Here is a 24,020-nt window from a genome sequence, read left to right as displayed (position 1 = left end):
TACTGAATCACTGACTCAGGAACATGAGATATCTCCTCAGTTATTTAGGCCTTCCTTAATTTCTCTCAGCAGCATTTGTTAGTTCCAGTATAAAAGTAATGCAAATCTTTTGTCCATTTTATCCCTGAAGACTACAGGTGTTTTGATGCTGCAGTATTGCTTTGGAAACATTTCTAGTTTTTCATTGCTAGTGTATAAAATATTTATTTCTGTATATGGTCTTTTATCCTGAAACCTTGCTAAACTCACTCTAGCAGCTTTTTATATGTGTGTATTCCATATGATTTTTCACATAGATGATCATGTCTGCAAATACAGTTTACAAAATAAATAAGCTTCTTCCTTCCAATCTGGTTCTTTTATTTATTTATTTATTCTGGCCTATGGCATTGGCTAGAACCTCTAGTACAGTTCTGAATAGACTAGTGAGTGAACATATTTGTGTTGGTCCTGATCTTACAAGAAAGCACTTAGTCTTTCAAAGATGCCTTCTGTGAGGTTGAGGAAATTCCCTTCTATTCCTAGTGTGCTGAGAGTTTTTATCTGCAAAGGATGTTGGATTTTTTTTCAGATGTCTTTTCTGCCTTATTGAGACAAGCTTATCCTTTTTCTTCTTTAGTCTATGTTTATATATTGTGAATTATATTGACTTTGGAATGATAAACCAACCTTATATTCCTGGGATAAATTTTACTTGACCATAATATATTGTTTCTTTTAAAATATATTGCTGGGGCTTCCCTGGTAGCACAGTGGTTAAGAATCCACCTGCCGATGCAGGGGACACAGGTTCGAGCCCTGATCTGGGAAGATCCCACATGCCACGGAGCAACTGGTCCCATGCGCCACAGCTACTGAGCCTGCACTCTGAAGCCCGCGTGCCACAACTACTGAAGCCCATGCGCCTAGAGCCCATGCTCCGCAACAGGGGAAGCCACCTGAATGAGAAGCCTGTGCACTGCAACGAGGAGTGGCCCCCACTCACTGCAACTAGAGCAGCAATGAAGACCCAACGCAGCCAAAAATAAATAAATTAAAAAAAAAAAAACCCAAAAAACCCTCTGCTTTATTTAAAAAAATAAATTGCTGGGTTTGATTTGCTTACATTTTAAGAATTTTCTTTCCTTGTAATACCTGTGTCTAGTTTAGGAATCAGGGTCTGCTGGCCTCAGAATGACTTAGGATGTATTTCCTTCTCTTCAATGGACTGAGAATTATGTGGTAATTTGTATCTCGTCTCTTAATTTTGATTATTCTGGCCATTTATCAATTTTGTTGATCTTTCAGTAGAACCAGCTTTTGGTCCCATTGACTTTTATCTGTTTTTCGGATTTGATTTTGCTTATTTCTGCTCTTATTTTCTTTCTTCTGTTTACTTTGGGTTTCATTTGCTCTTATTTTTCTAGTTTCTTAACCTGGGTGCTTAGGGTCATTGAAGACCTTTCCTCCTTTCTAATAAAGTTGTTTAATGCTATAAATTTCCCTCTAAGTATTGCTTTAATTGCATCCCCAATCTTTGATGTATTTTCATTTAGTTTAAAATATTGTCTTATTTTCCTTTTAACGTTGTCTTTATCCAAGGGTTATTATTTATGTTAATTTCAAAATATTTGGGGATTTTCCAAATCTGTTGATTTATAATTTGATTCCATTGTGGCCAGATAACATACCTTGTATAATTTGAATACTTTTAAATTTGTTTGAGATTTGTTTTATGGCCCAGAATATGCTCTTAGTAAATGTTCTATGTGCAGTTGAAAAGAATGTGTATTCTGCTGTTATTATGGATGGAGTGTTCTGTAAATGTCAATTAAGTCATATTGGGTGATAGTGTTTTAAGTCTTCTATATCTGTAGTCATTTTCTAATTTTTCTATCAGTTATTATCAGAGGGGTGTTGATATCTGAGTATAATTGTGGATTTGTCTGTTTCTCATTACAGTTCTCTCATTTTTTGCTTCGGGTATGTTGAAGCTCTCTTATTAGTGCATATTTAGGCCTGTTACGTCATCTTGATGACTTGGCCCTTTTTTCATTATGAAATAACACTTTATCTCTCTATTATTTTTGCTCTACAGGGACTTTGTCTGATAGTAATAATGCCAGTCCAACTTTCTTTTGATAAGTGTTATCAATCACGATATATCTTTTTCCATCAATTCTTTTAACTTACTTGTGTCTTCATATTTAAAGTGGGTTTCTTTTAGGCACCATACAGGTGGATCATACATTTTTTTTAATCCAGTTTGATAATCTCTGCTTCTTAATTGGGTTTTTTTTGACCATTTATATTTAATGTGATTGATATGGTTGCATTTAATCTACCATTTTAAAATTTTGTATTTATCTTATTTGTTCTTTGTTCCCTTTTTCCTTGTCTTCTCCTTCTTCTTGGATTAACTGAATATCATTCTTTGATTCACTTTGTCTCCTCTGTTGGATTATAAATGATAATTCTTTGTGGTGTTATTTTAATTGTTCCATTAGGGTTTGTAGTATGCATCCTTAACATGTCAGTCTACCTTCAAGTAGTATAACACTTGATATGTAAGGATCTTATAGCAGTATACTTCATTTCACTCCTTTTTTATTGTCATATTTTGTACTTCAACATATATATATAAACCCCACAACACACTGCTGTTTTTGTTTTAAACAGCCAGTAATCTTCTAAAGAGATTTTAAAAGTAGGTAAGTGTCTTTTATGTTTACCAACACATTATCATCTCTAGTACTCTTCATTAGAGTAGATTCATTTTCCTTCTGCTTGAGGGACATCCTTTAACATTTCTGGTAGTGTAGATCTGCTGGTGCTTAATTCTTTCAGCTTTTGTATGTCTGAAAAAAAGTATTTTGCTTTCATTTAAAAAAAATATTTTTATTGATTATAGAATTCTAGGTTCACCTTTTTTTTTCCTTTGAATAATTAAAATATTTTGCTCTACTGTCTTCTGGCTTACTTTCTCAGAGGTGAAGTGTACTGTCATTTGTACCTGTTGTTCCTCTTGTAATGTCTTTTCTCTTTCTGCTCTTAAGATTTTCTCATCACTGATTTTACAGAATTTGATTACAGGATGTGCTTTAGTGTAGTTTTCTTCATGTGTCTTATGCTTGGGGTTCTATGAGATTCTTGTGTCCTTGGGTTTACGTTCTCATCAAATTTAGAACATTATCAGCTACTGTTTCTTAAAAGTTTAGGTTTCTGGGCAAATGTTCTGCTCCACTGGCACTAGTTTTAAGTCTTTTATGCTGCTCCTTAAGCACTGCTGTATAGGTTTTGGTGGTGAATGGGTTTGATAAAGCCAGGGGATGGAAAGGGAAAAGACGTGTTCTGTGATGTTTGCACTCACCAAACATACTGCCAGGATGGCAGGCTTAATATGGGCTTTTCTCCTTTATGCCTTATGAACACCTTTGTGTCAGAGTTTCTTGTCAAATTATTATCTTCATTCAGGTCTATTTCTTCTTGAGTGAAGATTGGAGGGTAAGTAAAAAAAAATAGCTGTTGAAGAGACTTCACTTCAGGAAAAAAAAATGGTCTTGTTAAAATCAGGAAGTAAAAAATTAAGCCCCTGATCTACAAATTACTAAAAACACATACATACAGGGACATTACCTCTTGTTCAATGATTACTTGGTAGCTGGTTCATAATTCACCAAATGAATAAGAATCTGGAAGAATGGAGCATGGTGGGCAAGGTGCAGTTTGTGATCCTAGCATTTCTTGAAATATTTTAAACCCTACAAATGTATTCCTTTGTGTGCAACTATTCTAACTACTATTGTGTCTGTAGGATCATTCTGAAAGTTTCTCTCTCAAAACAAAAACCATGCCATCCTGTAAAAAACTTTTTTTTTCACCCAGTTTCTTAAAGGAGTCTCTTTTACTCACCAGTTAATTCTTGTTTTTCAGTTACTTTACAGACCCTTTTAGACAGATTCTCCCCCTCACCATTCTAGTTACACTTCTCTGGCAAAGACTACTAATGATCTATTTGCAGACCTGTCCATTTGGCCTCTTGAAATGCAAGACCATCAACGTGACCTTGGTCTTACTACCTCTCTGACCACTTTTTCATTGCCAACTTTGTCCCTTAGATGTAAATTATATAGTCTTCCTGTTTATAAACAAACAGCCTTAAGAAGATGACAATTAGTTGAGCTCTCCTGGGAAAAAGGACTATTTAAACTACCATTTGAGTCTCCACAGGGCAGAAAGTTCGATCTGAATTGTGTCTTAAAGCCAAAGCTGCTTACTATTGCTTTGAGATCTGTTCCCTATTCATACCACAAATACTCAAGGGTGGTAGATATTTTCAGGTATCCTCTCTTAAAGGCTCCAAGTGGTTGAAAACTGATCTAAACTCACTGGTGAAACCAGTTTGAGTATAAACTTAGTCACAGGCCTCAGGTCTGATTGGTAACCTTCCAGGCTGTTGCGCAAGTATGGGTAAGGTATACGTAGGAATAAAGTAAGTGGCTCTACTAGCAGTTCTTAGAGCTTCGCTTCACCAGGAGGAAGGATGGGGAAACTCCATCTTTAATACCCAAAACTTATTGTGCTTCAGATACTAATGTGTCCAGTATGTCCCTTTTTTCAAAGTTAGTTTGAGCCCACAAAGAATGATTATGAATTTACCCAATACTATGGTAAATGAATAAGCTACCTATCTATTTCAAGAATAGATTGAAAAGCTTGAATGTAATATTTATTTGGTGAATTTACATGTGAGGTCATTTACAATAGAAAAGACACAGACAGACGCAGCTTTCAGTGCAGTTTCAAATATTTTTCAGAACAGGCAATATAGTCCATGAGGATTTGGAATGTTAGTATTGAATGGTACATGCTTCAGTTTCCTTTGTGTGTTTTCTACTGAACCCCAAGGGGTAGGAAGCGAGAAGAGAGAAGAAAATATCAGTGTTAATGTAAATACAGCCATGCAAATAAAAACTTTTTAAAGTCAGAGGTTATTCAGAGATGCAGAACATTTCTGTATTCAGGGCTTATTATAGTAGGTGCATAATTTAAAAACTAAAATGCAGAGCTCTCAAACATTCCATTATCCAAACCATCTTAAATTATGTTAACTGCCCCCCACCAATTATTGCCCCTTCAATATTTTCCAGACTCTGACTTTGGAAGGGAGTCATTTCTAGTAGCTTCTAAAAAGACAGCATTTTGACAAAACCTTTTGGTTTCAATAGGATAAAGCACCCTTTTAAAGAGGGGTAAAATGCTCATTTACCCCCAACAATGTAAACTCTAATTAGATACCATTTCCAGAAAAGTACAACTGAAGGCTTGCTCTTTTTATTATACTCAGACTTAAGTAAACCTCTCCCCACCCTGAATATCTCAAAACAAGGGACTCTTTAAGAACACCTCTCCACCCCACCAGAAAAATCCAGCATATTAGCAAAAGGATGATCTATAAAGTAACAATTGGAAAAAACACAAAGTGATTTCTAAGTAAGAGGGTGAGGTAAAGGTAAAATGAACAAAACAAAACAAAAATCTGCTGTCAGTAACCTTAGTGTAGTGTGGACACGGTCAGTCAGCCAGGCCTTAGAGACCAAGGTTAGTTCAAAACTAAAATGCACTCCACGCGTCCTCAGCATCTTTGAAGATACTGGCTCAAAATCCCTTAAGTACATGTAGCCATAGTTAAGAAGCATTAAACTTGTCACTTCAGGAAATACTATGTTCTGGATCTGAGACTTTCATCCTTTTTGAACTGTTAGGCCACATTTTCTTCACTAGAAATTTTAAGCTAATTAACTACTTATCACACTTACTTTGTCTTTACATACACAACCAACCTGCATTTTCTTTAAAAAGTACACTGTTAAATAGTAATACCTATTGTAGAAAATAGCCATGGGCAATTATAAATACATTTTCATTTCATCTTACCTCTTGCCTGGTCTGCTCTCCCATTAATTCTCAGTCTTCTAGCACATACATCAATTAGAATATCTTGCTTCTGCATAACTTACTGTATGAAAACCAGCTGCTGTAGACTTTAAGAACGATGTACATTATCCATTATAGTTGAAGGGGGTCAAAGGTTTAAGTGTCGCCACTGCATCTAACGTTCTGCAGAATCAGAGGCATTGTGCATGCTGACAGTGGTTAAAAGGGTCTCAATTTTGCTGTCGTAAAAACGAAATCCCCACTTAAGCTGTTTCCTTCAAAAAAAAAATTAACTAAAAGGGATTAATCAAATCTAAAAGAATCTTATTTTACAGCACTTACTATGTTAATTTAAAAACCAACATGCTGTAAAACTGTATAATACTCATATATTATACACACACACACACGCACGCGCACACAAAGACAAAATCATCCAGAACACACCCTCCCACCCCCCTCAAAAAAAAAAGTCAAATCAACAAATCAAAATTTTTATTTGCATGGCCAATTATCATTTGTACTCTTTGCAACTTTATTTTAATATCCCTTTAACAGGTTTCTAAGCTTTGTTGCACAGGGAATAAAAGCTGCAACACTGCAAACTTTCTTCAACAGGCACTCCCACAACACCTAAACATGAAACATGTAACGAATGACAACAGCACAAACGGAAATACTAAGCTCCACCATTCAACGTAGTTCACAACAGTGTCTTTAGGGTTCAGTTGAAGAGGGGGTAAAACTCCTAAAAGAGGGTCATTTTCCTTCCCCCGTATTTTATAATGTCGGTGGTTTTAATCCGTATTTCTTTGCAACTTCTGTCTGGGCATGGGCAGCATCACAGAGTGAGTATAGATGAGCCATCTCCATTTCTGATTTGGCCAGGTTAATAGCTTTGTTGAACATGTCAATGGCTTTCTCCATGTTTCCTCTAAAACAACAAAAACTTTAAATGTTTCAGATTTAACAAGCACTTCACAGAATGCATTGAAGTTTATAAGTGAAGCTACATGGAGCCTGACCTTTAAGTTTCAACTATGACTCTAATAAAATGCTTCTTTATAACAAAATAATGCCTAGCACATAGAAAATACTCAATGAATGTTAGCTACTATTACAAATGCTTATATGCTTATATTATGCTACTTGTGGTCTTTGTTTACAGATAAGAACAGTGAGACTAGAGAGATTAAATGACTTATTTAAAATCATAATCATATCTGGTTCCTAAATTCTGCTTGTTTCTACTCCATCATGAGGCTCCTTTAGAAAGCAGTGACATAGCCTCAGAGAACATTACAGGTATTCAGGGGCCTTACCTTCACAGATCTGTGTGAGCCCTACCAGCATATCCCTACCCAACACTACTCCATACACACAGGTCTCCCTGAGTTCACTCATGCTCATAATGCTCAGATGATTTATTGCTTCTCTGCCTGATTCTAGCCAAATCCTCACCTTTTTAAGGCCCAGTTCAAATACAATGTCCTCATGAAAAATACTCTCCCCTTCCCTCGCTAGAGGAATTGGCTGCTCCCTCCCCACTGTTCCCGTGATTCTGTTGTCACTCTGTGCACAGTCAGATGAATATATATTGATATTTGTTACCAGTCTTACCAGATCCTTATGGGACACCTTTCAATTCCCAGAACCTAGTACAATACTTGGTAGCTAGTATCCATTTTTTGAATAAATGGATGAATATGCTTGGTCAAAAAATATATAATTTACCTCTTACAGTCTAATTGTGATTAGGCTTTATATACTTGCCAAGAACCAAGAGCTATTTTAAAGTAACTAGTACTGGCTATGTATATATGCATACATGCATGTAATCTTACAATAAATACTGTATTAAGTCCCCTCTATATATATGCCAGTTAGAATCTAAGAAGTACAATGTACCTCTGGGGTGACTGTACTCAATCTCCTACTACATATATTGATACGGTACATAATAGACTTAATTAAAAAGAAAATAACTTTGAGAGTTCATGTTCAGATATTAGGTAGACAGCAGATTTGCTAAATCCTAGGATAATCAGCAATTTCATTCATTCACATTCACATCTATTTGTAAAGCAGGATTCAGAATGGATTTCTTAAAGTACAATTAACACACAAAATTCATCAAACCCCATAAATCAGGCAGGGGTCCTTAACCCAGGCTCTATGAACAACTTATATGCGAAGAGTTTTTGTATGTCCATTATTTTAGGAAAAATCCACAGCTTTGCTCAAAAGATTAAGAACTATTACCCCATCATATTCTAGTATGATAATATTTTATACACATTAACAAACTGGCAATTAAGAAATAATATTTATATGCAACTGTCAGTACAGATGGATCAAAAGGATCACAAAAATTTTCATCAGCCTACATATATTCTGCCTACTCTGGCGCAGAAAGACAGAGGACCCCAGAAGTGACTGCATGACAGGTCATTAAGACAACTCCTACTAGTTCCTGACAAGCGATGGTAGCAAGATCTGTTACTTTTGGCATCAGTGAAATATGGGCTCATGTCCTCTTTCTACTACCTGCTCACCATGTAACCTTGTTAATTTAACCAGTCTGGGCATCAGTTTCTACACTCTTCAATTAAATGGAGGATCATATAACCTCAACTTTCATAAAGACTGGGGTAAAAATCAATTGAAATAATATTTGGAAAGCACCTAAAGTTCAGTACCTGGCCTAGAGTAGCTACTCAAATGGATGGCAATGCCAGTATCCAGATGGTATACTACACTAAATTCTATGGCATAAACAGTTATCACCTATTAATGGTGGATCTCAAGTGCAACTCGGGATAAACATTTACAGAAAACAAGAAGTTACAAGAAAGTCAGAATTGCAAAAATTCTTATCCAACTCCCTGATTTTAAAGAAAACTCAGGGGCTCAGAGGTGATGGTGCAACTTGCCTAGCCACTTGGCTGTAGCAGGATCTAAGTCTTCGGGCAACGTGGCCGCCAATCCTTATGCTGCACTGCACTGCCTAAGTACACCGCAGATGTTCTTTTCCCTCCAACAGAAATAATACAGGAGAAAGGAGGAAAAAACACACAACAGGTATTGGAGAAAGATCAAGTTTCCCTTTCTAATGTATATGCCTGACTTAAACAACTTTTAAGTGTGACTTTTAAACTGGAAGAATAATTAAACAAGGCAAATCAAAGTTGTATAGTTTCAAGGGAATATTGCCTCAAAAGGCACAACACATTAAGACTTAAAAATTTAATGATTAGTGACAATAACCTGTCTATAATGAGAAGAATGAAAAGATAAATATGGAGATGCCCTAACTTTCCTAAGGACAGACTCTAGAAGTTACCTTTGTACTTCAATAGTTCCCATGGTTTCATATGCAAAATCACATTTATTGTCAATTTCAATAGCCTTGCTGATAAGCTCCAAACCTCTATCCAGATCTTGCTTCCACTGAAGTTGAAGTAAACTGCAAATGCAAAACAGCAGTCAGATGTGACCATGGCCCAGTATCAATTCGGCTCTCAATGAATTTATAATTTAATTTACAAGGAAAAACAAAATCTAAAACAGTATAGAATCAGCATCAAATTGGTTTTTTTCCCTTAATTTACAGTGGTTTTGTAGTCTAAATTCCGTAGTATGAAAAGAGTGTCCAGTCCAACGGTCTAGGCTCTATTATTAACTTACATTGCACAGCTTAATGTTTTACTCTGTATAAATTTAACTGAAGTTTTAAAGTGACAATTCAAGTATACTAGGACAGGAAAAACTTATTTTGCGTGTTTCCTATTTTGATACAAGTAACACCTGACAGGATGTTCAGAAATGAAATCCTTAAGCTAGGGTGAAAATAGCATATTTACTAATTATTGTATAATAATGAAACATAAGTAAAAGAAAAAGTAACAGTGAAGCATCCACAGCATTAAGAAATTTTTCAGTTAACACTGACACTCTCTACCACAGTCCCCTTTCTCAGCGACCAAAAGAAATCCATCTTACTACTATGCAAGAAATTTAGTTTCTTACTGGAACAAACAGACCCACAAAAATACATACCCTTTATGAACGTATGTTGTGGCATTATCTGGTTCCAAATTAATACATTTATCATACATTTCATCAGCTTTACCAAACTGTTGTTGATCTGTTAATGCCTATGCGAAGAGATACTTCAGTTAAATTTAGTTAAACTGTCACCCTAAGCAATTAAAAGTATACTGCTTATTAATTATTAAAATTTACTTCATGTAACCATTCATTACCAAATTATTGTTTTGGGGATTAAACTCATTTAAAATGTTACATCTTAATTATTGGGGTTTTTACATAGCAGCATTATGAATATGAAATCTTAACTGTTCTCTCTCTTTATTAAGTTTGTTAGTAATTTGCAAAGGAGAAGATCTAATAAACTCTAGAATACAGAAAATCCCACTCCTGGTGCAAGTTCTAATATCAGATTCTCACAGGTACATTCATGTCACTTATTCATAATTTATCATAATATATCCTAAGGGAATTACTTTAAAAACAATACTCATTTGGAAGGGTAAGTTCAGATAGGTATGTTAACTGTTATCAGAGTCATTCCTTAAAAATGATTGGTCAAAGAAAGAAAGCAGCTACAATCAACTGTTTGAAGGCAAATCCCATGGCAGAAATGGAAGGCTTGGTTATGTGGATACCAGATCATGCTGATCAAACTGTAACTCTGAGAGTTAGCTGGCATTTAAGCTCAAGCTTCAGGGTTCAAAGAAAAAAGTCATACTATGTAACTATATATAACTATATATAACTCTCTCTATGTATAAATAAAATTTGCTATATATAGTGAAGCAAACATCAGAAGAGGGACCAAAAGATAGAAACTTTGGTGCAAACAGACTTGTAATAATGCTAGTGCTGATAAGATGATGCTCAAGTAGGGCTTCCCTGGTGGCACAGGGGTTGAGAATTGCCTGCCAATGCAGGGGACACAGGTTCGAGCCCTGGTCCAGGAAGATCCCACATGCCGTGGAGCAACTAACTAAGCCCGTGTGCCACAACTACTGAAGCCCATGTGCCTAGAGCTGGTGCTCTGCAACAAGAGAAGCCACCGCAATGAGAAACCCTCACACCACAATGAAGAGTAGCTCCCGCTCACCGCAACTAGAGAAAGCCCGCGCAGCAACAGACCCAACACAGACAAAAATAAAATAAGTAAATAAATTTATTAAAAAAAAAAAAGATGATGCTCAAGTAGGCCAAAACCTGTTTTGAAGGTAACATAATGAGAGAGAAATGTACAATCATGAAACCTCTGCAAAAGAGTTGTTCCTAGTATTTGGTTTCTTTAAAAGCTAGTCAGTGGCCTTTGCTCTTTTAGCTGCTTATAGAAATCTGCACCAAAAAAGCCCTTCTGAATTTCATTTCAGTGATGAAGATGGTCCTGTCACCTTCTGGCTTGTTCCTAATTAAATATAAGCCCTAAATCCAAGTGTACCTATTCAATACAAACATCATACAATTATAATGTGTGTTTGTCCTATTTTAACTTCTATATATTCTATAGAATTTTATATAGTACATGCTTTCACAATTAACAGAGCATGTAGTCAGCAACCAATGTATCATTTTTTTTTTCTATCTAGGAATTATAAGAACAAAGACTGAGCAGATAAGATTTCAAACTGAGGTTAATGAATTCCTGGGTTGCAGAAGTAAACCCACACACCTATGGTCAATTAATCTTCGACAAAGGAGGCAAGAACATAAAATGGGAAAAGAGTCTCTTCAGCAAGTCGTGCTGGGAAAGTTGGAGAGCTGCATGTAAGTCAATGAAGTTAGAACACACCCTCATACCATGCACAAAAATAGTCAAAATGCCTTAAAGACTTAAAACATAAGACATGACACCATAAAACTCCTAGAGGAGAGCGTAGGCAAAACATTCTCCGACATAAATTATACCAATGTTTTCTTAGATCAGTCTCCCAAGGCAATAGAAATAAAAACAAAACTAAACAAATGGGACTGAATCAAACTTACAAGCTTTTGCACAGCAAAGGAAACCATAACCAAAAAGAAAAGACAACCTATAGAATGGGAGAAAATATTTGTAAATGATGAGACAGACAAGGGCTTAATCTCCAAAATATACAAACAGCTCATACAACTCAACAACAAAAAAAACAAACAACCCAACTGAAAAATGGGCAGAAGACCTTAATAGACATTTCTCCAAAGAAGACATACAGATGGCCAGCAGGCACACGAAAATACGCTCAACATCACTAATTATTAAAGAAATGAAAATCAAACCTACAACAAGGTACCACCTCACACCAGTCAGAATGGCCATCATTAAAAGGTCTACAAATAACTAATGCTGCAGAGGGTGTGGAGAAAAGGGAACCCTCCTACACTGCTGGTGGGAATGTAAATTGGTACAGCCACTACAGAAAACAGTATGGAGGTTCTCAGAAAACTAAAAATAGAATTACCATATAATCCAGCAATGCCACTCCTGGAAATGTACCTGGACAAAACTATAATTCAAAAAGATACATGTGGGGGTGGAGTCAAGATTGCATACTAGGAGGATGCAGAATTTGCATCTCCTCACAACTAGGGTACCTACCAGGCACCAGTGGGGGACCATGGACACCTAAGGGGACGGGAGGAACCCCCAGCGACCAGGTAGGATGTGGGGCATGGGGGGAGTGAAGGGGGAGGAGAAGTGGAGGTGGGACAGGACTGGTGCCCCTGAGGCGCGGCTGGGGGAGGGGAAGGGATCCCACACCCGAAGGGGAAATTGGGGAACCAATGGGAGGGCAGAGGATAAAAAGGGAGTGTGGCCAGGTTTCCCCTGCCCCCTTGGGCCCCCAGAAACCTACTGAGATATGGGCCTGATCCTCTGCCCACCTAGGCCCCCTCCAGCGGGTCCTGAGGGAATGGGAGGCAGGGAAGGGGGAGCAAAAGTAAACGCCGGGGGCTTCCCTGGTGGCGCAGTGGCCAATGCAGGGGACACGGGTTCGAGCCCTGGTATGGGAAGATCCCACATGCCACAGAGCAACTAGGCCCGTGAGCCACAACTGCTGAGCCTGCGCGTCTGGAGCCCGTGCTCCACAACAAGAGAGGCCGCAACAGTGAGAGGCCCACACACCGCGATGAAGAGGGGCCCCCACTCGCCACAACTAGAGAAAGCCCTCGCACAGAAATGAAGACCCAACACACCCAAAAATAAATAAATAAATTTATAAAAAGAAAAAAAAAAAAGGAAAGGCCAGACCTATGGAACTGGCACCTCTGAGGGGTAGCTGGGGGAGGGGAGGAGTTCCTACACTCAGCAGGACCTACCCATGGTTAGGAGTCCAGCAGCGACGGGGGAGACCCTGGGAAAGGGGTGCGAAGGAACAGAAGGGAACACGGCCAGTGCTTTTCCTGTCCATTTAGGCACCGGGGAGCTTGTTGGGCTCCCAGGCCTAATACTCTGCCCTCGGAGCCTCCCTCCTGCCCTGCACAACCCAAGCCCCGCCCCGACACCCCACCCACGGCCCTACCTCTACACTCCGAGACCCCCTCCAATACGCTGGGCCTAAAGCCCACCCACACACCCTCACTCAGGGCCCTACCTCCAAACTCTGGAACTCCACACTCCGGAGGCCCTCCTTTGGACATACTGCCTCTCCCCTTCCTTGATCACTCAGGTCCTAAGCAGAGGCCCCGCCCCATGCTCAAATGACAACCCCCCAACCTGCCTAGGTCCTGCCCCACCCTCAACCCCGCCCCTGCCTAAGTCCCACCACACCTAAGCTCTGCCCCAACAGCCAAGGCTTTTTTTTTTTCAATTTTTCTTTTTTCTTCTTTTAGATTGGGGTTCTGTTTTACCTTGTTGATTCACTGTTGTTGATTGTTTTATATTATTATGTTTCCTAATAAATCTTTTATTTTTCTAATTTTATTTTATTCTTTATACTTTGTTAGTGATCTCTCCTTTTGGCTTGTTCCCCCCTCCCCTTTTTGTTTTCTTTTTTCTGGTGTGGTTTTATTTTACATTGTTGCAGTTGGTTCAATTATACTGTTATTTTTCCTAATATATTTTTTATCTTTCTAATTTTATTTTCTTTGATACTGTACTGCACGTTTTTTTCTTTCTGTCTGTTTTTTTTCTTACCGCACCACAAAGCTTGCGGAATCTTGGTTCCCAGGCCGGAGGTCGGGCAACGAGCTCCTGTGGTGGGAACTCCGAGTCCAAACCGCTGGACTAACAGAGAACCTCAGACCCCAGGGAATATCATTCGGAGTGAGGCCTCCCAGAGGTCCTCATCTCAGCACCAAGACCCAGCTCTATCCAACTGCCTGCAAACACCAGTGCTGGACGTCTCAGGCCAAACAACCAGTAAGACACAAATACAGCACCACCCATCAAAAAAAAAATGAAATGACAAAAAAATACATTACAAACAAAGGAGCAAGGTAAAAACCTACAAGACCAAATAGATGAAGACGAAATAGGCAACCTACCTGAAAAAGAATTCAGAGTAATGATAGTAAAGATGATCCAAAATCTTGGAAACAGAATGGAGAAAATACAAGAAACATTTAACAAGGATCTAGAAGAACTAAAGGGCAAACAAACAGTGATGAACAACACAATTACTGAAATTAAAAATACTCTAGAAGGAATCAATAACAGAATAACTGAGGCAGAAGAACGGATAAGTGACCTGGAAGATAAAATGCTGGAAATAACTGTCAAGGAGCAGAATAAAGAAAAAAGAACGAAAAGAATTGAGGACAGTCTTAGAGACCTCTGGGACAACATTAAATGCACCAACATTCGAATTACAGGGGTCCCAGAAGAAGAAGGGAAAAAGAAAGGGTCTGAGAAAATATTTAAAGAGATTATAGTCGAAAACTTCCCTAACATGGGAAAGGAAATAGACAATCAAGTCCAGGAAGCACAGACAGTAAGTACCATAAAGGATAAACCCAAAGAGAAACATGCCAAGACACATATCAATCAAACTATCAAAAATTAAATACAAAGAAAAAATATTAGAAGCAACAAGGAAAAAGCAACAAATAACATACAAGGGAATCCCCCCCATCAGGTTAACAGCTGATTTTTCAGCAGAAACTCTGCAAGCCAGAAGGGAGTGGCAGGACATATTTAAAGTGATGAAAGGGAAGAACCTACAACCAAGATTACTCTACCCAGCAAGGATCTCATTCAGATTCGATGGAGAAATTAAAACCTTTACAGATAAGCAAAAGTTAAGAGAATTCAGCACCACCAAACCAGCTCTACAACAAATGCTAAAGGAACTTCTCTAGGCAGGAAACACAACAGAAGGAAAAGACCTACAATAACAAACCCAAAACAATTAAGAAAATGGTAATAGGAACATACATATCAATAATTACCTTAAACGTGAATGGATTAAATGCTCCAACAAAAAGACGTAGGCTGGCTGAATGGATACAAAAACAAGTCCCATATATATGCTGTCTACAAGAGACCCACTTCAGACCTAGGGACACATACAGACTGAAAGTGAGGGGATGGAAAAAGATATTCCATGCAAATGGAAATCAAAAGAAAGCTGGAGTAGCAATTCTTATATCAGACAGAACAGACTTTAAAATAAAGACTATTGCAAGAGACAAAGAAGGAGACTACATAATGATCAAGGGATCAATCCAAGAAGAAGATATAACAATTGTAAAGATTTATGCACCCAACATAGGAGCACCTCAATACATAAGGCAAATGCTAACAGCCATAAAAGGGGAAATCAAAAGTAACACAATCACAGTAGGGGACTTTAACACCCCACTTTCACCAATGGACAGATCATCCAAAATGCAAATAAATAAGGGAACACAAGCTTTAAATGACACATTCAACAAGATGGACCTAATTGATATTTATAGGACATTCCATCCAAAAACAACAGAATACACTTTCTTCTGAAGTGCTCATGGAACATCCTCCAGGATAGATCATATCTTGGGTCACAAATGAAGCCTTGGTAAATTTAAGAAAATTGAATTCGTACCAAGTATCTTTTCTGACCACAAAGCTATAAGACTAGATATCAATTACAGGAAAAAAACTGTAAAAAATACAAACACATGGAGGTTAAACAATATGTTACTAAATAACCAAGAGATCACTGACAAAATCAAAGAGGAAATCAAAAAATAACTAGAAACAAATGACAATGAAAACACGACAACCCAAAACCTACAGGATGCAGCAAAAGCAGTTCTAAGAGGGAAGTTTATAGCAATACAAGCCTACCTCGAGAAACAAGAAACATCTCAAATAAACAACCTAACCCTACACCTAAAGCAATTAGAGAAAGAAGAACAAAAAAACCCCCTAAGTTAGCAGAAGGAAAGAAATCATAAAGATCAGATCAGAAATAAATGAAAAAGAAATGAAGGAAAAGATAGCAAAGATCAATAAATCTAAAAGCTGGTTCTTTGAGAAGATAAACAAAATTGATAAACCATTAGCCAGACTCATCAAGAAAAAAAGGAAGAAGACTCAAATCAACAGAATTAGAAATGAAAAAGGAGAAGTAACAACTGACACTGCAGAAATACAAAGGATCATGAGAGATTACTACAAGCAACTCTATGCCAATAAAATGGACAACCTGGAAGAAATGGACAGATTCTTAGAAAAGCACAACCTTCCAAGACTGAACCAGGAAGAAATAGAAAATATAAACAGACCAATCACAAGCACTGAAATTGAAACTGTGATTAAAAATCTTCCAACAAACAAAAGCCCAGGACCAGATGGCTTCACAGGAGAATGCTATCAAACATTTAGAGAAGAGCTAACACCTATCCTTCTCAAACTCTTCCAAAATATAGCAGAGGGAGGAACACTCCCAAACTCATTCTACGAGGCCACCATTACCCTGATACCAAAACCAGACAAAGATGTCACAAAAAAAAGAAAACTACAGATCAATATCTCTGATGAACATAGGTGCAAAAATTCTCAACAAAATACTAGCAAACAGAATCCAACAGCACATTAAAAGGATCATACACCATGCTCGAGTGGGATTTATCCCAGGAATGCAAGGATTCTTCAATATATGCAAATCAATCAATGTGATACACCATATTAACAAACTGAAGGATTAAAACCATATGATCATCTCAACAGATGCAGAAAAAGCTTTTGAGAAAATTCAACACCCATTTATGATAAAAACCCTCCAGAAAGTAGGCATAGAGGGAACCAACCTCAACATAATAAAGGCCATATATGACAAACCCACAGCCAATATCATCTCAATGGTGAAAAACTGAAAGCATTTCCTCTAAGATCAGGAACCAGACAAGGTTGTCCACTCTCACCACTATTATTCAACATAGTTTTGGAAGTTTTAGCCACAGCAATCAGAGAAGAAAAAGAAATAAAAGGAATCCAAATCAGAAAAGAAGGAGTAAAACTGTCACTGTTTGCAGGTGACATGATACTATACAGAGAATCCTAAAGATGCTACCAGAAAACTACTAGAGCTAATCAATCAATATGGTAGAGTAGCAGGATACAAAGTTAGTGCACAGAAATCTCTTGCATTTCTATACACTAAGGATGAAAAATCTGAAAGGGAAATTAAGGAAACACTCCCATTTACCACTGCAACAAAAAGAATAAAATACCCAGGAATAAACCTACCTAAGGAGAAAAAAAGACCTGGAGGCAAAAAACTATAAGACACTGATGAAAGAAATTAAAGACAATACAAACAGATGGAGAGATATACTATGTTCTTGGATTGGAAGAATCAACATTGTCAAAATGACTATACTACCCAAAAGCAATCTAAAGATTCAGTGCAATCCATATCAAACTACCCATGGCATTTTTCAGAGAACTAGAACAAAAAATTTTACAATTTGTATGGAAACACGAAAGACCCCGAATAGCCAAAGCAAGAGTGAGAAAGAAAAACAGAGCTGGAGGAATCAGGCTCCTGGACTTCACACTATACTACAAAGCTACAGTAATCAAGACAGTATGGTACTGGGACAAAAACAGAGATATAGATCAATGGAACAGGATAGAAAGCCCAGAGATAAACCCACGCACATATGGTCACCTTATCTTTGGTAAAGGAGGCAAGAGTATACAGTGGAGAAAAGACAGCCTCTTCAATAAGTGGTGCTGGGAAAACTGGACAGCTACATGTAAAAGAATGAAATTAGAACACTTCCTAACACCATACACAAAAATAAACTCAAAATGGATTAAAGTCCTAAATGTAAGGCCAGACACTATAAAACTCTTAGAGGAAAATATAGGCAGAAGACTCTATGACATATATCACAGCAAGATCCTTTTTGACCCACCTCCTAGAGAAATGGAAGTAAAAACAAAAATAAGCAAATGGGACCTAATGAAACTTAAAAGCTTTTGCACAGCAAAGGAAAGCACAAACAAGACAAAAAGACAACCCTCAGAATGGGATAAAATATTTGCAAACGAAGCAACTGACAAAGGATTAATCTCCAAAATTTACAAGCAGCTCATGCAGCTCAATATCAAAAAAACAAACAACCCAATCCAAAAATGGGCAAAGTACGTAAATAGACATTTCTCCAAAGAAGATATACAGATTGCCAACAAACACATGAAAAGATGCTCAACATCACTAGTCATTAGAGAAATGCAAATCAAAACTACAATGAGGTGTCACCTCACACTGGTCAGAATGGCCATCATCCAAAAACCTACAAACAATAAATTCTGGAGAGGGTGTGGAGAAAAGGGAACCCTCTTGCACTGTTGGTGGGAATGTAAATTGATACAGCCACTATAGAACAGTATGGAGGTTCCTTAAAAAGCTAAAAACAGCACTACCATATGACTTAGCAATCTCACTACTGAGCATATACCCTTAGAAAACCATAATTCAAAAAGAGTTATGTACCACAGTGTTCACTGCAGCACTATTTACAATAGCCAGGACATGGAAGCAACCTAAATGTCCATCAACAGATGAATGGATAAGAAGTTGTGGCACATATATACAATGGAATATTACTCAGCCATAAAAAGAAACGAAACTGAGTTATTTGTAGTGAGGTGGATGGACCTTGAGTCTGTCATACAGAGTGAAGTAAGTCAGGAAAACAAATACCATATGCTAACACATATATATGGAATCTAAAAAAAAAACGGTTCTAATGAACCTAGGGGCAGGACAGGAATAAAGACGCAGATGTAGAGAATGGACTTCAGGACATGGGGAGGGGGAAGGGTAAGCTGGGACGAAGTGAGAGAGTAGCACTGACATATATACACTACCAAATGTAAAATAGATAGCTAGTGGGAAGGAGCTGCGTAGCCCAGGGAGATCAGCTTGGTGCTTTGTGAGCACCTAGAGGGGTGGGATAAGGAGGGTGGGAGGGAGACACAAGAGGGAGGGGATATGGAGATATACATATGCATATAGCTGATTCACTTTGTTATACAGGAGAAACTAACACAACATTGTAAAGCAATTATACTGCAGTAAAGATGTTAAAAAAAAAAAAAGATACATGTACCCCTATGTTCATAACAGCACTGTTCACAATTGCTGAAACATGGAAACAACCTAAGTGTCCATCAACAGATTAATGGATAAAGAAGATGTGGTACATATATATAATGGAATACTACTCAGCCATAAAAAGAATAAAGTAATGCCATTTGCAGCAACATGGATGCAACTAGAGAATATCATACTAAGTGAAGTAAGTCAGAAAGAGAAAGACAAATACCACATGATATCACTTATATGTGGAACCTAAAATATGGCACAAATGAACCTGTCTACAAAAAGGAAACAGACTCAGAGACATAGAGAACAGACTTGTGGTTGCCAAGCAGGAGCGGGAGAGAGAGAGGAACGGACGGGAGTTTGGGGTTGGTAGATGCAAACTATTACATTTAGAATGGATAAAGAACAAGGTCCTACTGTATAGCACAGGGAACTATACTCAATATCCTGTGATAAACTATAATGGAAAAGAATATATTAAAAACAAACAAACAAAAAAAGAATTCCTGGGTTGTACTTCATACTGCAGAATTTCAACCCCTAATAATGTAGTGATGGTATAGGACTTTTACATAATAGATCCAACACAATCAATCAATCTTCTATAGTCCCTCTCAATAAACCCTCAAAATGAAAGTTTTATCCTGTGGAACTTTCCTTATAACTGGACTAAAGATAACATGAAGGAAATTAAAAACAACACAATCAACCCTAAGAATCTCTGGAGTTAGGAGTCTAATACAGACGGTCATTTTTAAATGCTTCCTATTTCTGTGATGTTTGGGGGGATAAGGAGGGAGAGGGACAACATTTCTTTGGAATAAGAAGAATAAGAGAAAATATACAGTTTTGAGATGGCTGGTTTTTGAGATACCAAAAGCAGCTTTCAACTTTAAGACTAAGAAAGAAACAGTCATTCAGAGATCATTTAATTAGAGGAAAAACTCGTAACTGTGGCTATAAGAAGTTAATCATTTTCATTTAAATGGATGATTTAAAATTAATAAATAAGTTTTCAAAGACTTCAAACTATAATTTAAAAAGTGGGGCTTCCCTGGTGGCGCAGTGGTTAAGAATCTGCCTGCCAATGCAGGAGACACAGGTTCGAGCCCTAGTCTGGCAAGATCCCACATGCCACGGAGCAACAAAGCCCGTGCGCCACAACTACTGAGCCCACACACCACAACTCCTGAAGGCTTAGAGCCCGTGCTCCTCAACAAGAGAAGCCACTGCAATGAGAAGCCCGTGCACCGCAACGAAGAGTAGCCCCTGCTCGCCGCAACTAGAGAAAGCCCACGCGCAGCAACGAAGACCCAACGCAGCCAAAAAAAAAAAAAAAGTGGAAATAATCCAAATTTAAATCCTACTTTCCATAGCTTTAATCCTAAACCAAGGAAAGCTTCAAGAATTTTAAACAAACCAGAGATTACAATGAGCTGTTACAGACTATCTAACCATTTAAAAGAACAGTGATCAAATAGAAAGAAAACCCTTTCCAAGGACATTTCTCTCACCAATTGCATACAGTGGATTTTCCTAAGGTAATTAAATTTTGCAAATCCAATCCAAATGAAAACATGAGGGAAATGCTCTATTTAAGCTTCCCCATGTGTTACAAGTTTAGTGCCACGTTTTTCAAATTGTATAACATAGGAAGCCCTCTTAAGGTGATCCAGGACCATCCTGGGGACCAGGAGAAACAAAGTAGGAACAAAGCCATCTGCTTCCACAAAAGCTGCAACAAGAGAAGCATTATTATCTGATTTCCACGCTAGCAATCAAGATGTGAATGTAGTTCTTTAAAAAAGAACTGGCAAGAGAAAAAATATGAAAAATGACATTTACCTGGGCATATAATGCATAGCCTTCAGCACACCTTGGAAATTTCTTTATGACGTCTTCAAAACCTTTCATAGCTGCTTGGATTTGTGAAGAATTGTTTCCTGTATATGCTTGGCGATACTGTGTAAAAAAATCAAAACAGGTCTGTCAAATCAAGAACTCAAAAACTCAGGAAATGTTAACATATTATAAAAGTCACACAAAATTACATAAATATTTCCAGAGAAGGGATCCAAAGGCTATGTACAATTAGGACTTCATTGCCACTAAACAATTTCAAGATGTTCAGTATTCTAGAAGAAGACAAACTAACTTGTAACAGGTTAACTTTGCATATAAGTAGGGGAATTTTAAATTCAATATAATTTATTATCACTTTATTTATTATTTATTTAATATTTTAAATTTATTATTACTTTATAATAAAAGTATTATAAAGCTCCTTCATCTGATAACATTTTTAATCTGTAACATAAATGTGTTTGTGACCCAATTTCTTTCTTTAAAAGGAAAATCCTTTTAGGACTCAGGGTATGGGGTTAACTGAAGTATCTCATTTCATTAGAAATGGCCTTATTTTACCTGATTTTCAACTTTGTTTCTGAATATTAATAGCTCTACAAAGGCAAAATGAGAGATGAGTTATATGGTGTCATGATTGCAGAGTATTTCCTCTAAATGCTTTTGTTCTTCATACTGGTTTATGGTAGAGAATTAGAGAGAAAAGTGCTGTATAGGGGGCATAAAATCAGGGACAAACATCTATCAAGATGAACCAAATAAAGCATCCAGGGAAATACTGGAGCAGAACCTCAAGTAATACACACTTCTATTTTCCTAAACTGACATGTTTTTCTCCCTGTCGGTAGATGATTTCGTAGACAATGAGATACTCATTTTTGTTATCAATGGGAAATACTGATGTTCAGGAAAATACAAAAGAAAGTCGAACCTACCAATGCAAAACATTTCTGAGCTTGTGCCAGAGCAGACTCAGGTCTTAATCTAATACATTCATCAAAATCTGCTACTGCTTCTTCAACTTGATCAAGCAGTATTTTCAGCTAAAGAAAAAAAGTACATAGATAAACGCAGTTCAAAGTAACAACTACACCAGTTAAATATGTACCGTGCCTCTTAGTACAGCTCAGCATAATGCTACGCATGAAATTATTCAATATAGAATTACTTTCTAGAAATAGTGAACTAGAAAATCTTATAATTTTAAAGGAAAGATTCTAAAACTTAAAACCAGTGTCCAATTTTTTTAAAAAGCCCTATAAACCTACCATTTTTGATCACTCTTAAGTGATTTTTCTTCTAGAAAATGAAGTATCTCTGTACTTTCAAACGTCAAAGTAGATCAGACGTTAGATAATTACATTTCAAATTAATCTTAAAGGACACTGCCAGTAAGGATCAAAATACCAAGAATTTTAAGGTTATCTCAACACTTAAGACCCTTCAGACAGAAATATTAGATAAAATTCTCCATTAGAAAGAACCTGACTTTTCTGTTATTATATAGATTAGCCCATACTTTCTACTCTAATGTATTCCAAGAAGCCACATCGCACAAGCAGATTTATAAAGCCGCGTTTTCTCCAGATGAGGCTGAAATTGGGAACTGTTTTCTTCACTATGTATTTTTACTAAAAAACAAATATGCATGTTATAAAACTCCATTCAGAAGAGATTTTTTTGATACTGTCTGGACAGTTCAGGCTAATATTTCCTTACAGCAAAAAGCCCACAAAAATCATTCTGTTGATTCTAGTATTAACTCAAAATGCTCACTACATTTTCTTTTTTTAATTTGTCACTACATGTTTTTAATGTTTTACTCATTGAAAACCTATGAAGCAGAAACATCTGAAAAACAAACCTGAACTGGCAAAAGCCAACATTTATAGCTTTCCTCTTCCTTTTTTTTTTTTTTTTACAAGTAAATATCAGGACAAATGTTCAAGATGGGACTAAATAAATGCCAACCCAAGCTGTAAACCACTCTGATACTTTGTTCACAGCTATCACAAGTGATGTAAGAAAACTTTAAAGACATTCTCAAAATGGTATCAAATTCCTCAATTCAAAGATCAGAACTCTTTAAGAAAATTAATTTACCTGTCCTCGGTGGTGATAAACATCTGCATTCTGAGGATCGATGTCGGCAGCCACGTTAAAATCCTGAGTAGACAGCAAAGGCTGCTGCTGTTGCATATACATGCTGCCTCTTTTGATGAGAGCATTTGCTCGAAGCTATATACCCCAAACGAGGAAAGATTCATCATTACTACTTTTTATTCTAATTTAGTTTTTTTAAATAACAGCTTTATTGAGATGTAATTCACATAGCATAAAGCTCACCCTTTAGAAGTATATAAGCCAGTCATTTTTAGTATATTGAGTTGTGCAACTGTCACCACTAATTCTAGAACGTTTTCACCACTCCCAAAGGAAATCTCATACACATTAGCAGGCACTCCCTATTTCCTCCCTAATTCTCAGTCCCTGGAAACCATCAGTCTTTTTTTCTATTTCTATGGATTTGTATATTCCGGACATTTCATACAAACTGGAATCGTACATAATGCAGTCTTTTTGTGACTGGCTTCTTTCACGTAGCATGTTTTCAAGGTTTGTCTATGTTGTAACATATATCAGCACTTCATCCTTTTTTTTTAAAAATATCTTTAT

At 37.1% G+C, this 24,020-nt stretch overlaps 1 protein-coding gene and 1 long non-coding RNA gene across 4 annotated transcripts in view; both read right to left on the bottom strand.

Annotated features, from left to right (window-relative positions):
* Positions 1–858: 858 nt before the first annotated feature.
* On the bottom strand, positions 859–4,095 carry LOC309660178. Its single transcript, XR_014263239.1, has 2 exons — positions 3,346–4,095; positions 859–2,837 (listed from the first exon to the last, which is right to left on the bottom strand). It is a non-coding gene; the product is annotated as an uncharacterized lncRNA (long non-coding RNA).
* A 2,301-nt stretch (positions 4,096–6,396) lies between these two features.
* TOMM70 (translocase of outer mitochondrial membrane 70) overlaps positions 6,397–24,020 on the bottom strand; it is a 50,854-nt gene continuing 33,230 nt past the window's right edge. The window contains exons 7-12 of one of the 3 annotated variants that reach the window (XM_082460438.1): positions 23,448–23,582; positions 22,280–22,387; positions 21,327–21,443; positions 9,976–10,073; positions 9,260–9,382; positions 6,397–6,850 (exon numbers count right to left, since the gene is read on the bottom strand). In XM_082460438.1, the coding sequence (XP_082316564.1) occupies positions 6,697–6,850; positions 9,260–9,382; positions 9,976–10,073; positions 21,327–21,443; positions 22,280–22,387; positions 23,448–23,582 (735 nt within the window). In that variant the 3' untranslated portion in view covers positions 6,397–6,696. The remainder of the gene's footprint in view (positions 6,851–9,259; positions 9,383–9,975; positions 10,074–21,326; positions 21,444–22,279; positions 22,388–23,447; positions 23,583–24,020) is intronic. The other 2 variants (XR_014263089.1, XM_082460439.1) reach the window with 2 other exon arrangements.

The sequence above is a fragment of the Balaenoptera physalus genome (genome assembly GCF_965194825.1).
Source record: "Balaenoptera physalus genome assembly, chromosome: 4".
Lineage (NCBI taxonomy): Eukaryota > Metazoa > Chordata > Mammalia > Artiodactyla > Balaenopteridae > Balaenoptera > Balaenoptera physalus.
The sequence above is the reverse complement of the archived record's forward strand: the minus strand, read 5'-3'. Positions and strand labels throughout refer to the sequence as shown.